The 15,696-nt window shown below is 42.5% G+C and overlaps 1 protein-coding gene across 2 annotated transcripts in view; it reads left to right on the top strand.

Annotated features, from left to right (window-relative positions):
• Positions 1-15,696, top strand: part of LOC126335205 (uncharacterized) — a 285,284-nt gene that overhangs the window by 151,925 nt on the left and 117,663 nt on the right. For both annotated transcript variants that reach the window (XM_049998217.1, XM_049998216.1), the window contains exon 2: positions 2,392-2,515. In XM_049998217.1, the coding sequence (XP_049854174.1) occupies positions 2,392-2,515 (124 nt within the window). The remainder of the gene's footprint in view (positions 1-2,391; positions 2,516-15,696) is intronic.

Raw genomic sequence — 15,696 nt, 5'->3', positions numbered from 1 at the left:
GTGAGCTGATCGAGCAGAACATGGAAGTTTATTAAATATCCTTAAGCTGTTGATTAGACAGGTAATTCCCTATTCTTGGCAACCTGTGCCTTGTTGTTTCTAATTTTATTTTGTATCTAGTGTTATGATGGTGTATGTCTTTCCTCATTTCAAAATCCGATAGATTAATGACTGTTAATGTTTTGAGCTCTATGAATAGTGCCTGGCAGAGTCTAATCTACCTGCATTGCTCATCGCCCATCTCATATTCTTTTGAATTTTTCGAATTTTACTGATGTGAGGATAATGTCCCCATATCTGCTGCCCATACTTTACATTGGATTCAAATTGTTTTGTTACTACGCCACTCAGTTTCAGCATTAAACAAGAAACTCGAGATAATTTTTCACCTCTACCTCTTATGAGAATCCTAATATAATCTGCTGGTTTTTGTCAGGTTACACAGCAGTATATTTGTTGAGTACCAAATTAGTGCTGCTTCCATGCCATCTTGAATCATATCTTGAAGAACTAATGTGTTCTTATGCTGAGCTAGCAATGATGTCTCATCGTCACGACAAATAACATAATTGGGAACACAGTGACGTAAATCATAGACTGCAATTATATAAAAAGAAGGGCCCAAGGACAGAACCTTGTGGGACCACTGTTTTAACTTCTTGTAGCTGTGAGTGCCTGTTTCTGACAGAGACAAACTGTTTCCTATTGTTTAGGTATGATACAATTCCTGCCAATGCAGAGTCTTGCACACCATATAATTTGAGTTTAGCAAGTTAGATATCATGAGAAATCCAGTCAAATGCGTTTCTTAAATCACAAAAAAGAAGTGAAACTTTTCATTCACAATTGAGAGGGCAGCAGTGGTAGTATTACTTCCCTTGCGCAAGCCAAATTAACTATTAGAATGTAGATTATGTGACTCAAAGTAATTGTTTAGTTAGCTGCAAATGAGAGATTCAAATATTTTGGAGGAAATACGAACCATTGAAACTGGTCGGTAATTTTTGAGATCATGTTTGTCAGCTTTTTTTGTTCACTGGTATAACTTTCGACATTATCAGTGTTGTAGGAAATACGCCAAACTCTAAACGTCGACTATTTTAGAAGGAAATATGAAGCGGCCTAACAACCCAGAAGGTTTTAACTTTAATTCCACGATATACTGTTAAGTATTAGAAATCGCACTTCCATGGTAAATTATCAACGCAATGTAAATCATTGAGAAACCATTTCAGTTAGTGGTCACGGACGGCAGTTTCAATAGACAGTACCATCATCAGCTCTAGTGGGCAAACACCCATCGTAGACTGTATCTACTGTCACTCACACAAATACTCGTTTATTTCGTCGGCCACTCCAACCAACTGTAGCTTACACTTGGGTGCACAGGGCGCTTACAATTAAACTTCCGCTACTTGAGAGGGCCCATGTAAAACTAGTGATCGTAGGTTAATGAAACATTGTTGAAACATTTGTAAGGACAGGTGGAAGATAAATACTGAATAAACCATTAAAAGAAATACATTTTAATTTCCACATGATAGGGAAACATTTTTTTAATTGCGTACCATCTGCCTGTAAGCGCGTTAGAGAAACCATTTCATAATTGTTCGACAGCACTTTTCGAACGGTGGACCATGGACCTGTCGTGACAGAACTTGTGCACTCGTTGATGATCGCATATTGTGTCCAGCATTCTTAGCCATGGCAACAGGAACTTCTGCAACAATTTTTGGCGAAATCGGCCGTCGGTCTCTCCCAGGAGCAATTCCCAAAACGACAATTAATTCTACCTTCCGAATCGCGTTCTTCAATCACAGTGTGGATAAAGGACCTCTCCATATTCCATTAAAGCGTCGATACTGGCGAAGAGCAGCAGTGCTATTGCTGTTGATTTGATAAAACTGCTTTACCCGGGTTCGATTCCCGGCGGGGTCAGGGATTTTCTCTGCCTCGTGATGGCTGGGTGTTGTGTGTTGTCCTTAGATTAGTTAGGTTTAATTAGTTCCGAGTTCTAGGGGACTGATGACCATAAATGTTAAGTCCCGTAGTGCTCAGAGCCATTTGAACCATTTTTTGAAAAACTGCTTTACTAGTGAATTCCTACTCACCTTGTCCAGACCCACGTTGATTGTCATTGTAATGTACATTGGTGCATGTTTGTCAATCCTACGACGCCGTACCAGTAAGGGCACCTAACGACAAGTCATTACACTAACACTACCAACAACGCAGATCCTGCACTGCACGTCATTCCTATAAAGTTGCCTACGCATACGGTAAATAGTTTTCCATCTGCTCTGGCCCAAGTAGAGAAAGTTAATTACGACCACCCTGTAATTTTACAGTTTTTATCATGCGCTGACGACGTGTCTCTGTTTGTGTGTGCAGCAATACGCGGCGAAACGCGGCGGCCAAGACAACCTGCTGGACAACATGAACAAGAAATACTACTACTACACCCGCACCAAAGGACTCTTCCGCATCTGCTACCCCAAGGAGCGCCCGCCCACAAGTAAGTAGCTGGCCGCCTTTTTAATAGACATACAGCCAGACTAGGCGTGAGTGAATGTACTGTTTATTACTTGGCTGTTTGTTCTACACATAGAATAACTCCTCACTCTTTAGGGTCAAACTACACAAATGGCAAAAAAGAATCTAAACCGTGTACTTGACATGGTCAGAAATGAATAGGTAGCGCTATCAACGACGATGCAGAAACAGAAAGCAGATTATAAACATGCGTGTGACACGTATCGCTCATTCAAGACGTCGCATCGTCTGGAATATTCATTTGTGATCACTGGTTCCCTACAATAGTTTAACTTTTGATCACAAAGGTTTGGAACGCCCATTTGCATAAGCCGTTTTTGTTCGTAGCACTCAAAATCCCTAAACAGATCTTCGCAGTGCTTTTGTGTGACATGCACAGATAGTGATTTTCGACACCTCAAGAAACTTTTGAAACGTTAGAAAAAACAATATATATAAGATACCAACATGTGAATGGTAAAAACTTCAAAAAAGGTGTCCCTCATACAACTTTCCACAATCTGTCAGTGATGTAGACGTGTTTATTAAGTTTCACTTAAAGTTAGGCATGTGCTATGCTGGCAAATAGTCGATGCTAATTTCGATTTCGTCGTCGGAGTCTAAACATCGATGGCCGATAATAATCGATCTCAAAACTTTGGCGTATCTAACATCGATGTCAAGTGATTCATATAAAGGGTGTAAAAGGTAACTGTTTACAGTGTTCCAGATTGACTTGCGTGAAGTCGAATCGAACAAATTAATACAGGACACTTGTGGTCTATCAAGCCGTTAAACAACGCCAGATTGGTCTACAAAAGTCACCTAAGCTAATGCGCATTCGTGTCGCGCGAAATTTTCAATGACCTCTCTTACGTCACCGTCTTAGTCAGCTATTTCGTTAACATTATTAATTTAAACTTTCCCCTCAAGTTAGTAAAGGGAGACGACTTTTAAAACTAATTACGTTTACAATTTGATCGAAACTTAACCTAAATAATCACAGAAACTTACTAGTAAAAAAGCCAGACAGACAAAACCATGTAATTGCTGTGAAAATCCACAATATGTTGACGTGAAAAGGACACTTTTAGCGATAAAAAGAAATAAACCCTCGCAGCACTCATGCATTCTGGCTTAGGAGGCTTTTGTAGGACGGTCTGAGGTTCTTTCCTGGCTTGGTGACCACAAATGTCCTGCATTAGTTTCTTCGTCTTGTCTTCATCAACACCATTGCGGTATGTTGTAAACAGTTATCTTTTGTATTCGGCATATAGGTGGGCGAAGTAAACCTGGCCTGGAAAATATTTCATGCGTCTTAAGAGCGGCAACTCAACTTCGACATCTAGAGAGTATGTGATGTACGTTGGGTTGCCTACCTTTAGTTGCATGAAATATTTTGCAGGGTACTTTTATGGTGCCCACCGTGTAGAACGGCGTGAACGCAACACACAAATACATCTGATGTCATATTTATTAATCAATAAGTTCATCAATAATTAACATTACGTTCTCGACAATGTTTTGCGTACTGACTAATGTTTTTCATTACCTGTTCGTAGTTCCACTAATAATCCAGATACAAATTTATTCTTATTGCTCACTGCACAGTTAGCGTAACATGGAATTCTCTTCCATTTTTGTAGTGTTTTTCTTAATAACGTAAGTGTTAAAAAGTAACAACCGTTGCCATCGCTTGTCGACGAATACAACGTCCCTTCACTGCCGCATTATATCGTGAAGATCTTCAACGATACGCAGACTGCGGCAGAATTAGAGAGAGTTCACTAGCAACAATTAAACGACGGAAAACGAAAAACAAATGACGCAATAATTATCTTTCAGAGTAACAGACGATCGAGTAAATTATTCGAATTACTGGCAGAACATTTGAGAAACCTTAGTTGTGGATATGTTGGCCTTCTTTACATAATCGCTTGTAGAGGATGTCGCAAGTAGATTGTTCAACATTCAGAGATATGATAGGAACGATCATTCGAGCAAAAAGTGTAATAAACATGGGCTCAAAAATAAATACGGTAAGAGCTACGCACACTTTTTCATCTGCGCTACTGTGAAACATATCTTTTCTACTGAAGAAGGATTCATAACTCTTAAGGTGTCCACTTTGGAGCCCGTGTTTACTGGACCCTTTTTTTGTTTCGTTAGATACCACCGCCCCTCAAAATAGGAAACGAAAGGGCTTGTAGTAGTAGAGATTTGTTTCACACTATCGAAGATGAATTGCTCGTAGCTCTTAAGTATAGTTTTAAGAGCCCATTTTTACTAGACTGTTTACCTCCAAACGATCATTCCTGTCTTATGTCGGAATATTGACCATTCCTCCTGGGACAACCGGTATCTACGTAGATCAAACGTAATTCTTGCGTATCATAAAAAGAAAATATGCTCACGTAATTTGAAGTAGCATTTTTTAACAGTTGAAACGAAAACACATCAAGCAATACGGGCACATACTACCTGACACCAGTAAAGCGTGAACTGAATGAGCAATGAATACGCTTAGCTACAACAGTGCCCAGTATCCCAGCTTTAGCCGTCGCCACATTTGACATGAGCTGTACTGGCGCCGTTATCAGACATGTTCACAAACAGATTCGTTTACACGATGAAAAATTTACACACAATGGTTACAAGTAGCCTGGCTTCCTCTTTAGCATCGATGCCACACTGTTGCAAGGACTTAATGATCGATATTCAAACTACGACTCTTAAACGTATGACATCGATATTATATGATATCGATATCAATTATTACCGAACATACCTATGAGAGGCGTTTGAAAAGACCGTGCAAAAATAAAAACCACTTCCGTGTTTCGGGTAAACCTTTTTTATTTTTCGAGATAGACTCCTGTAAGACTTACACACTTCGTCCAACACTGTTCTAATTTGTTGATCCCTTCCGTATGATAGGAATTGTCCAAGTCTGCAAAATAGCTATTAGTTGCTGCAATTATCTTCTCGTTTGAATAAAATCTTTGTACCGCCACCCATTTCTTCAAATTGGGAAACAAACAGTAGTCCGAGGGAGTCAAGTCTGGAGAATGAGGGGGATGGGAAACGAGCTGGAATCCCATTTGCTTTAATTTTGCAACTACAAGTGCTGAAATGTGTGCTGGTGCATTGTCGTAATGGAAAAGGACTTTTTGCGGTCCAATCGCTGGCGTTTATCGGGCAGCCCGGTTTTCAAACGGTCCAGTAACGATGAATAATATGCACTTGTAATAGTTTTACCCATTTCCAGATAGTCTATGAGGATTATCCCTTTCGAATTCCAAAAGACAGTCGCCATAACCTTTCCGGCCAAAAGGACTAGTCTACGCCTTTTCTGGTGCAGATTGTCCCTTGATAACCCATTGTTAAGATTGTTGTTTGATATCAGGAGTATCCATGTTTCATCCACAGTGACGAAAGGACGCTTAAAGTCTTGCGGGTTCTTTCTGAACAGCTCCAAACCATCCTTGCACCACTTCGCAGAACCCATCTTGCGGATAGCTTTCTCATGTACAAATGTTTATGCAAAATATTATATACCCATTCATTCGAGATGCCCACAGCACTAGCAACCTCACGCTCCTTAACTCTTCTTGTCATCCATCACGATATCATGGATTTTATCAATGGTTTCTCGAGTCATAACCTCCACAGGGCGTCCAGAACGTTCAGGAACACTTGTGGCCATATGACCACTCCGAAAACTTTAAAACCACTTATAAACTGTTCTAATCGAAGGTGGAGAATCACAGTAATGTTTATCGAACTTCTTTTTAATCTCCTGAGGTGTTTTGCATTTCATAAAGTAATGTTTAATCACCACGCGAAATACTCTGTCGTACATTTTTTTGACAATCGGAGCAAAAAGCTGTTTACAATTTGTACAGAAACCAGATGGCAATTACAAGAGTCGAGGGGCATGAAAGGGCAGCAGTGGTCGGGAAGGGAGTGAGACAGGGTTGTAGCCTATCCCCGATGTTATTCAACCTGTACATTGAGCAAGAAGTAAAGGAAACAAAAGAAAAATTCGGAGTAGGAATTAAAATCCATGGAGAAGAAATAAAAACTTTGAGGTTCGGCGATGACATAGTAATTCTGTCGGAGACAGCAAAGGACCTGGAAGAGCAGCTGAATGGACAGTGTCTTGAAAGCAGGATATAATATGAACATCAAGAAAAGCAAAACGAGGATAATGGAATGTAGTCGAATTAAGTAAGGCGATGTTGAGGGAATTAGATTAGGAAATGAGACACTTAAAGTAGTAAAGGAGTTTTGTTATTTGGGGAGCAAAATAACTGATGATGGTCGAAGTAGAGAGGATATAAAATGTAGACTGGCAATGGCAAGGAAAGCGTTTCTGAAGAAGAGAAATTTGTTAACATCGAGTATAGATTTAAATGTCAGGAAGTCGTTTCTGAAAGTATTTGTATGGAGTGTAGCCATGTATGGAAGTGAAACGTGGACGATAAATAGCTTAGAGAAGAAGAGAATAATAGCTTTCGAAATGTGGTTCTACAGAAGAATGCTGAAGATTAGATGGGTAGGTCACATAACTAATGAGGAGGTGTTGAATAGGATTAGGGAGAAGAGGAGTTTGTGGCACAACTTGACAAGAAGAAGGGATCGGTTGGTAGGACATTTTCTGAGGCATCAAGGCATCACAAATTTAGCATTGGAGGGCAGCGTGGAGGGTAAAAATCGTAGAGGGAGACCAAGAGATGAATACACTAAGAAGATTCAGAAGGATGTAGGTTGCAGTAGGTACTGGGAGATGAAGAAGCTTGCACAGGATAGAGTACCATTTAGAGCTTCATCAAACCAGTCTCTGAACTGAAGACCACAACAAGATGGCTGAAACTTGGTGTGCGTTCTTCCCAAAGATGCTGCTAACTAAACATGACCTCGATACGGTCCGGTGGTGCCATATCTCGCACTTTGCACGGACTTTTCAAACGCCCCTCGTACTTTAAGTTGAAAAAAAAGGGGGCCAACGTGTATTTATTCGTATTTTAACGGACAGGTGTATGAGATGTGATCAAGGTAAGTACCGCAGGCACCGCAGGAAGTGGGGTGGCAGATAACAGCGGCGGCGGACACAAGCCACGAGCCGGGAAAGCTTGAGGCGTCCGCGTTATCTTGTAGGCCCGGGCAGCATTGCTCGGCGTGCTTCGGTCACGTTATCGCTTCCGGGCTACTAGTCGCTGGTCAGTGGGACGGCGGCGCGGTCGAGGTGAAGGCTGCGGCGGCCCGCAGGGGGCCCGCGGCTGGTTAGTGGAGTCTCCAGCCGGCGATAGCCACGCTTCGCGTGAGACGACCACGATGGTACCCGCACCGCGACGGAGCAGAGGAGCGGACCCGTATCGAATGCTGCCGGCTGGGTGGCAGCCGAACACGATCCGGACCTTCGTCCGCCCTCAGACTCAAGTTTCGCGCAAGACTACCACCGCCACATCATTCTCTTTACATAGTACTGATGCTCTTATTTCCTTGTTGGAAAGTAAGCAAAACGATTTTGCTCCATACCAAAAACACACTTTCTATTCTAATTTTTGAAGACTGAGAGGATCTGATTACTGTCTAGAAATTGAACAGAAACGCTGAGTAATACGGAGAAATCACTCATTACTGTTGGATTGTTTCAATGCTTTTTCACTCGCAGTGCAGTCGTTAATTTATAGTCTTTCTACATGCTGTTCTGGATGCAATGCAATCAGACATGGAAAGTATTATATTATGATGGTGGATAAGTTTGTAGCGTTACAGATAACAAAGATTTTAGTCGTCAGTGATATACAGAGGGATCCGAAAAAATGTTTCCAGTGTTTGAGAGTCCATAACTGGCAAACTGACGGATTTGTCTCATTTTTGGTAGTGTAATAGTTCGTAGTTCCGGCAATCGCCACACAAGTGTTGTATTGCGTTGTTTTGGTTTGTCAGATGACGGTTGAAATGACTCTGAGCACTATGGGACTTAACATCTGTGGTCATCAGTCCCCTAGAACTTAGAAGTACTTAAACCTAACTAACCTAAGGACATCACACACATCCATGCCTGAGGCAGGATTCGAACCTGCGACCGTAGCGAAAGCGTGATTCCAGACTGTAGCGCCTAGTACCGCTCGGCCACTCCGGCCGGCCTATGTCAGATGACAGTTTCCAGATAGTCAGTGTTTTGTTCTTAGTTGCAACTAGTTATTCGAGTAAATATGGCTGGCGCAAGGCTTACGTTCGATGAAAGGAACTCAAATTTGAAGTGGTATTTTAAGTACGACAACATTAACGAGGTTCAACGGCAATGGCGAAATGAGTATCAAACAGAGCCACCGACACGTTTTACGATTAGTCGCATTCGAGACAAATTTGAAGCCGAAGGCTGTGTTAAAGATGTACACAAACAACGAGCCGGCCGAGGTGGCCGAACGGTTCTAGGCGCTTCAGTCCGGAACGGCACGACTGCTACGGTCGCAGGTTCGAATCGTGCCTCGGGCATGGATGTGTGTGATATCCTTAGGTTAGTTAGGTTTAAGTACTTCTAAGTTCTAGGGGACAGATGACCTCAGATGTTAAGTCCTATAGTGCTCAGAGCCATTTGAAACTTTTTTTTTTGTGATTTCGGCTTAGAGCATGCTATGCCCACACACCCGATTTTTTTAATCTTCCCTATTGCGTGCAAATGTCATATGATGGTGAAATGATCACAGTTCATCACATTTGCCAGTTCTCAAATGTACTGACGTGTATCATTGTGGATTAATGCGCTGAAACAATCTTCATCAAAGAACGAACGTCTCCTTGAACGTGGAGAGTCATTTATGTCAAAACGATCCTCCTTAATACGAGAAAACCATTTTCTTGCCTTGCTCTGTCCAGTGGCATTATCCCCACACACTTCACAAATGTTTCTGTCTTCCACCGCTGCTGTCACTCTTCTGTTAAACTCAAAGCGACAGAATAATATGTTCGAATATCCCTATTTCTCCACATGCACTCCATGTTGAAACGTGCACAGGTCTACTCACTATCTCCAAATGAGAAAATAACAATATCTAAACTCAAATAGCAATAGTCAACTAAAAATGAAAAATTACAATTGATTAACAAATCCGTGGCAATCGGAATACCAATATGTAAAACAAAACGCTACGAACTTATGAAGAAAGCTAATAATAGGCGCAAATACAACAACGCACGTTACACAACGTATAAGTAGTTTGAGTGCGCGCAAAAAATAGAAAAAAATGGCACACAGATGCGCAGACACGGGAGGTGATCAAGTTAGTGGTGGAGACTCCATTGCGAGCAACAACCGCCCTGCGGGAGAGCTGTTGTGCAGCGGCTGAGGCCTATGCAGAAACATATATCTCGCGTAACTTCTAAGCTACAGCTTGCAAGTCTGTAAACAACTTCTGTCAGTATGACCAGTAGTACAGCAAATACAGGCGTTCAAAGTCAATCGTTTCTCACTATAGTGCCGAAAAAGAATATCAACCAAAGATTGACCACGTGCTGACAGAAGGAAATCTCATACAACAAAAAAGCGATAAAAATGTTGAGTCGTGGACATCACTTACTAAGCTGTTGACAATCTTAAATAAAGACCAGGCTTCATGTGCAAATTGTGTCACTCCCCTGATAAATTACCCTGAAATGCTAGCTAAAAATAAAATTTTCTTTCCCTTCCTGTGCGGTTTTCCAAAGCGGTAAAGCCTTGAGAAGTATCTTACTTGCACCAATGTTTACCCCCTCCTTTATTCTCTTTAGTGAGCGTCTGTAATACATACAACCCTCTCAAGCAAAGGTTTTTATGAGATATGCCTCTTCCCACAAAAATGTAACTGCATTCGCTACAATCACGCATGCCTGTTTATGAAAAGCTTTCCGTGTGCAAAGTATATCATGGCACTAGTGGCTCCTACACAAGCCTTGTAGAACGACTTTCGAGGTGGCCGTGCGGTTCTAGGCGCTACAGTTTGGAACCGCGCGACCGCTACGGTCGCAGGTTCGAATCCTGCCTCGGACATGGATGTGTGTGATGTCCTTGGGTTAGTTAGGTTAAGTAGTTCTAAGTTCTAGTGGTCTGATGACCTCAGAAGTTAAGTCCCATAGTGCTCAGAGCCATTTGAACCATTTTTAGAACGACTTTCTCCTGGTGATTTCAATGCGTGCATGGAACAGTTTACTTTTCCTGTCCTACACTAATTTGCAAAATTAATATTACCGCATTTACTCAAAGATGCTTTCTGGAAGGTCCATCACCACCACATGCGTCATGTCCATGTATGAACGCACGAAAGGACGTGCATCTTGACCCTATACTGCTATGGGGGAACGAAAGACATATTGCAAACAAATTTCTACCTTATTTGTCGTGATTTATTAAAGGAACCACCCAGGCACTCGATAAGAGTTAACGAAACCACTGTAAATCTTATTCCGAAAAGCCAGACAGCGACTTGTTCTGTTTTTCCTCCTGAATATGTATCCAGGGTCTGGGCAACCGGACAGCGGGAAAAAAGAATTTTCCAACGTTCTCTGGAGTGCAGAAATTCAATCAATTTTATGTCGCTCCTGCACAGTCATGCATTAATCATTACGTGTAAATTTGCACCCTCAGTCACAGAAGATCCGGTTTGGGCTGGAACGGTTCGAACATTTCTTCGGCAGCACTTCTGAGGACGATTGCTGGATTCTTATAAACCCGGCATGGCTCACATCTATGCAAGTAAAGTTTCGCATTCTTAGATCCAAACCTAGAAACGAAAGTTTCCTCAAAATACATCCTGTAGTAAATATGGAAGGTTCACAGACGTATTTTCGTCGAGCATATTGTGCATCAAAAAGATGTTTGTCAATGACTGCCTTGCTTCAAATGCAATTAGGCAAAACACGCTTATTAAGAGATAATGTACTCGCTCTTGAGGTGAAAATTCCTTGATGGAATATCAGGGAAAAGAGTCATATTTACCCGTCACAAGATCTTTACACCCCAGTGACATTTCCTGCTTGTAATGTCAGTAGAAAGAGCCACAGTTGGCAGTCACAAGATGTTCACCTATCAGGTGACTTACTGAAACCTGATGTGTAGGGGAAAGTCTCTCTGGTGCTTACGAGTAGTTTCGTAAGTAAGAAGCTCCTTTCCTCGAAAGTAACCATCGTTATTTCCAGGAAAACGGTATGAAGATATACAATTCTTTCGTGTTATCTACCACGTCATGTTTAACAGAAGTGATAATCCATCAAAAACGCTGATTTCTTTATTTCAAAAGTACTGAGTTTTTTGCACACCCCCAGGAAAAACACTGATTATACTTTCCTTTTTTCGATGATGTCCTTAGAGACATTGTACAAGCTCGGGTGCTAAAAGGGTAGACAACGATGTGGGCCACGTGGTTTCCAAAGGAACCGTCGCGGCTCTTGCCATAAGTAACCTACCGAAACCACGGTTAAGCTAATACTGAATAGTTGTGCGCGGATTTGCACCGCAGTCCTCCCGAATACGAGTTCAGTGCCTTCAACGATGTTTTTAAATTATGGGATGAACAAAGGAGAGCACAAATGAGAATACAGCAGCGTCTTAGCTGTGTGTGCTATAACGATGCTTGGAATACTTAGCAGATTATCCTGAAGAGGGAGACAGAAGAATTCCGAGATATGCTGGTACGGCTGCAGCCAGCCACTGAGTATGGTGCAATAGTGCTACGTTGTTCAAAAGGCTCTTCGTAGGGTAGATGGAAGAAGGCGATGTCTTTATGCCAAAAAAGACTATTAATTTTGAAGAATCTGTGCTTGAGACAGAATCAAACAATTCAGCTGACGTAACTATATATTTCCCTCAAGAACAGTTAACACATACTGCGAAACCTGTGGAGTACGTGGACATCTATTCTTCCTTCAGACTTACACGAAAGCGTATCTCCATCATGAGCTGTAGAGTGCCTGACAATGAATACATGTATGATGTCGTTAAGGTCGATGCTGTAATTGTTAAATAACTACACTAAAAGTCATTTCCAGGCCTCTGTCCGCCGACCTCGCAATCGACGGAACGTAGCTGAGGATCCTAAATTGTGGGAACGTGCTGTGTCAGAGTACAAGAATGAGCTCCCGAGCCGTGTCACGAGCACTGGAGGGCTGGTGTCTATTGATGGGGACTGGAAGATAACCACACACTCTTCTTCTTTCGTCGCGGAAGGGCTCACTTAAAGCGTTACAGCGTGGATGGATTGTGCACAACGAGCACATCATAAATGACAGTTTGCAGAATTCGAAGATAACTTGGGCAACGTCAGCAGCAAGCTCATACAGACACCTAGAAACATGTTAAATTTTAGTCATATGCACGGTCTGTGGGAACATTCGTAAAATTTAACAATAAAAATGGGAATGAATAAAACAGGAATTAATCTACAAAAATGCCTATCCGTTATTTCAGAAAATTTATAAATAGCCAGAAAATGATGAAGATGTGGTTGTTGTTGTTATAGACATCAACCTTAATCTTTGTTTGAAGTAGTGTCTCCATATATCTCTTATCAGCGTGCTCTGTAATTGTTCATCTGTCACTCTCCCATTTGGGGCATTACGTCAAAAGCACGAACAGCCTGGAGGAAGCGCCGCTGCGGGAGTTTGTTGTGGGAAAGGCCTTCCATGTCTTTCCGTACATCGCAAGACCCCTGTAGCATGACGACACTCCGGCGTCCTTCACAGAAAGCAGGACTACCGGCTGCTTGTTTCCAACTGCCGGGGAACGGCAGGCTTCAGGAAGCGTCAGAGAAGAGCGCCATCGTCCACAGAGTACTCAAGACACAGCATTCAACCACATTATTCTACAAACTGTCACGCTCCTATCGCGGAAAGCAAAATTTATTCTATGTTTGGGTGCGGAGGTACTCTAGATATAATAATTAAGGTTTTGGCGATCATGAGAAGGGAGTAAAGTAACACACGCCTGAGAAAAAAAACTGAAAAGCACCCAGAAGACATGGTCGGACGTCAGTGTAACTTACTTCACACACCGTCGGCGCGTAAGTAAATGACTAGACCTGCAGTTATATGTGATATATTTAACGACTTCCAGAGAGCATTAATGTTGTTTGTGTTCAGTGTTGTTACCTGGCCTGGTAGCATATGCAATGGCCGTGAACTGTGTTAGATGTTGAGTGATCACTGTGAAGGACAGGAAGATACCGCGTAATCTGTGAGACAACGTTATCGGAACCTGTCAGAGTTTGAAACGGGGCCGGCCGCTGTGACCGAGCGGTTCCAGGCGCTACAGTCTGGAACCGCGCGACCGCTACAGTCGCAGGTTCGAATCCTGCCTCGGTTATGGATGTATGTGATGTCGTTAGGTAGGTTTAAGTAGTTCTAAGTTCTAGGGGACTGATGACCTCAGTAGTTAAGTCCCATAGTGCTCAGAGCTATTTGAACCATTTTTTGAAAGGGGTCTCATTGTGGGTCCCCATTAGGCCGGTTGTCGAATCGTGCAGTATCTAGATTTGCGGAGCATTCTGATGTGACATTAACCAGATGATGAACTGCATGGGAACATACTCGTCGTTATTGTCCAGGCCGACGACGTGTGAGCACCACAAAGGAGGATCGGCTTATCGTACGCCAAGGACGTTGTAACCCCTTCTTATCTCTTCGCATCTATAGTGGCCATCCGTGAACAAGGACGTCTCGTGGAATCGTGTGTACAGCCGATGGTCTGTGTCTTCCCAACACAATAACTCGGGGTCTTCATCAGGTGTTTCCAGCTACTGGTCGACAAGCTGGACGTGTCCCTTACTTATGGTGCAAATGGCTTTAAGCACTGTGGGACTTAACATTTGAGGTCATCGGTCCCCTAGACTTATAACAACTTAAGCCTAACTAACCTAAAGACATCACACACACCCATGCCCGAGGCAGGATTCGAGCCTGCGACCGTAGCAGTAGCGCGGTTCCGGACTGAATCGCCTAGAACCACTCGGCCACAGCGACCGGCCCTTACTTATGGCTGAGCGGTGTCTGGCGTTCCGCAGCGACCGCGTACAACGTAGGGAACAGCAGACACCGCTCAGTCATAAGGGACACGGCCAGCTTGTCGACCAGTCGCCGGTAACACCTGATGGAGACCCCGAGTTACGACGTCGAAATGTTGTCTTGGGAAGACGCTGCATCTTCACTCGGGCTTGTACACAACCTTTTATCATGACTCGTCTGCAAACGGGGTTCGGTTGTGCACAGTTGCATTCGCGCCCTATATTGAGTAAATAGCAAGCTTAAGAACAGCAGTTAATGAATTCAAGTTTTTGGCTAAATCACGATCGTTCATAAATGATTTACACCGACAACAGTTTAGAAAGAAAACGTTTTTATTTTACTAAATCACATCCACAAAACAAACTGATGGCCACGTGATGCTATGTCGGCGGCTCTTAGCCGCACCGACCTTACCTCACCGACGGACCACGATCAAAAGACCTCGACCTTTGTCCCCTATCCTCTGTCCTATGTCCGGTCACTTGACACTGCATTAGTCAAATACATTATTTCTAAACATGGCCATCATGCATTTACAATGTTACAATATTAAAATACGTAAAACTCAATACCTTATATTATTTTGTGGACAATCATCAGATTATTTGCATATTTAAGGTGCTGGACAATTATTGAAGATGAGTATTCTTGAGTAGTGGACCACTTTTTGAACTAAAAAGTGAGTGCTTTTACGTCCTGCCGGCCGAAGTGGCCGTGCGGTTCTAGGCGCTGCAGTCTAGAACAGCAAGACCGCTACGGTCGAAGGTTTGAATCCTGACTCGGGCATGGATGTGTGTGATGTCCTAAGGTTATTTAGCTTTAACTAGTTCTAAGTTCTAGGGGACTAATGACCTCAGAAGTTGAGTCCCATAGTGCTCAGAGCCATTTGAACCATTTTTCAAGTTCTTGTGCAGATCATTTTTGTTCCTGGTATTGTATGTATGAACTGAGCTGTTTGTTGGAAAAAGAGATATATTATTTAGGACAATTTTCAATAAGGAATAAATATACTGCGAGGCAGTAGTTAGTATACCCAGTTATTTGAAGAGGTTTCTACTGGACGTCCGTGAATTTACTCCACAAATAATAGGTATTACACGATTTTGGACTCTGAAAACTTTT

This window comes from Schistocerca gregaria, chromosome 2 (genome assembly GCF_023897955.1).
Source record: "Schistocerca gregaria isolate iqSchGreg1 chromosome 2, iqSchGreg1.2, whole genome shotgun sequence".
In the NCBI taxonomy this organism is placed as follows: Eukaryota; Metazoa; Arthropoda; class Insecta; order Orthoptera; family Acrididae; genus Schistocerca; species Schistocerca gregaria.
This window is presented reverse-complemented; position numbering and strand designations above follow the sequence as displayed.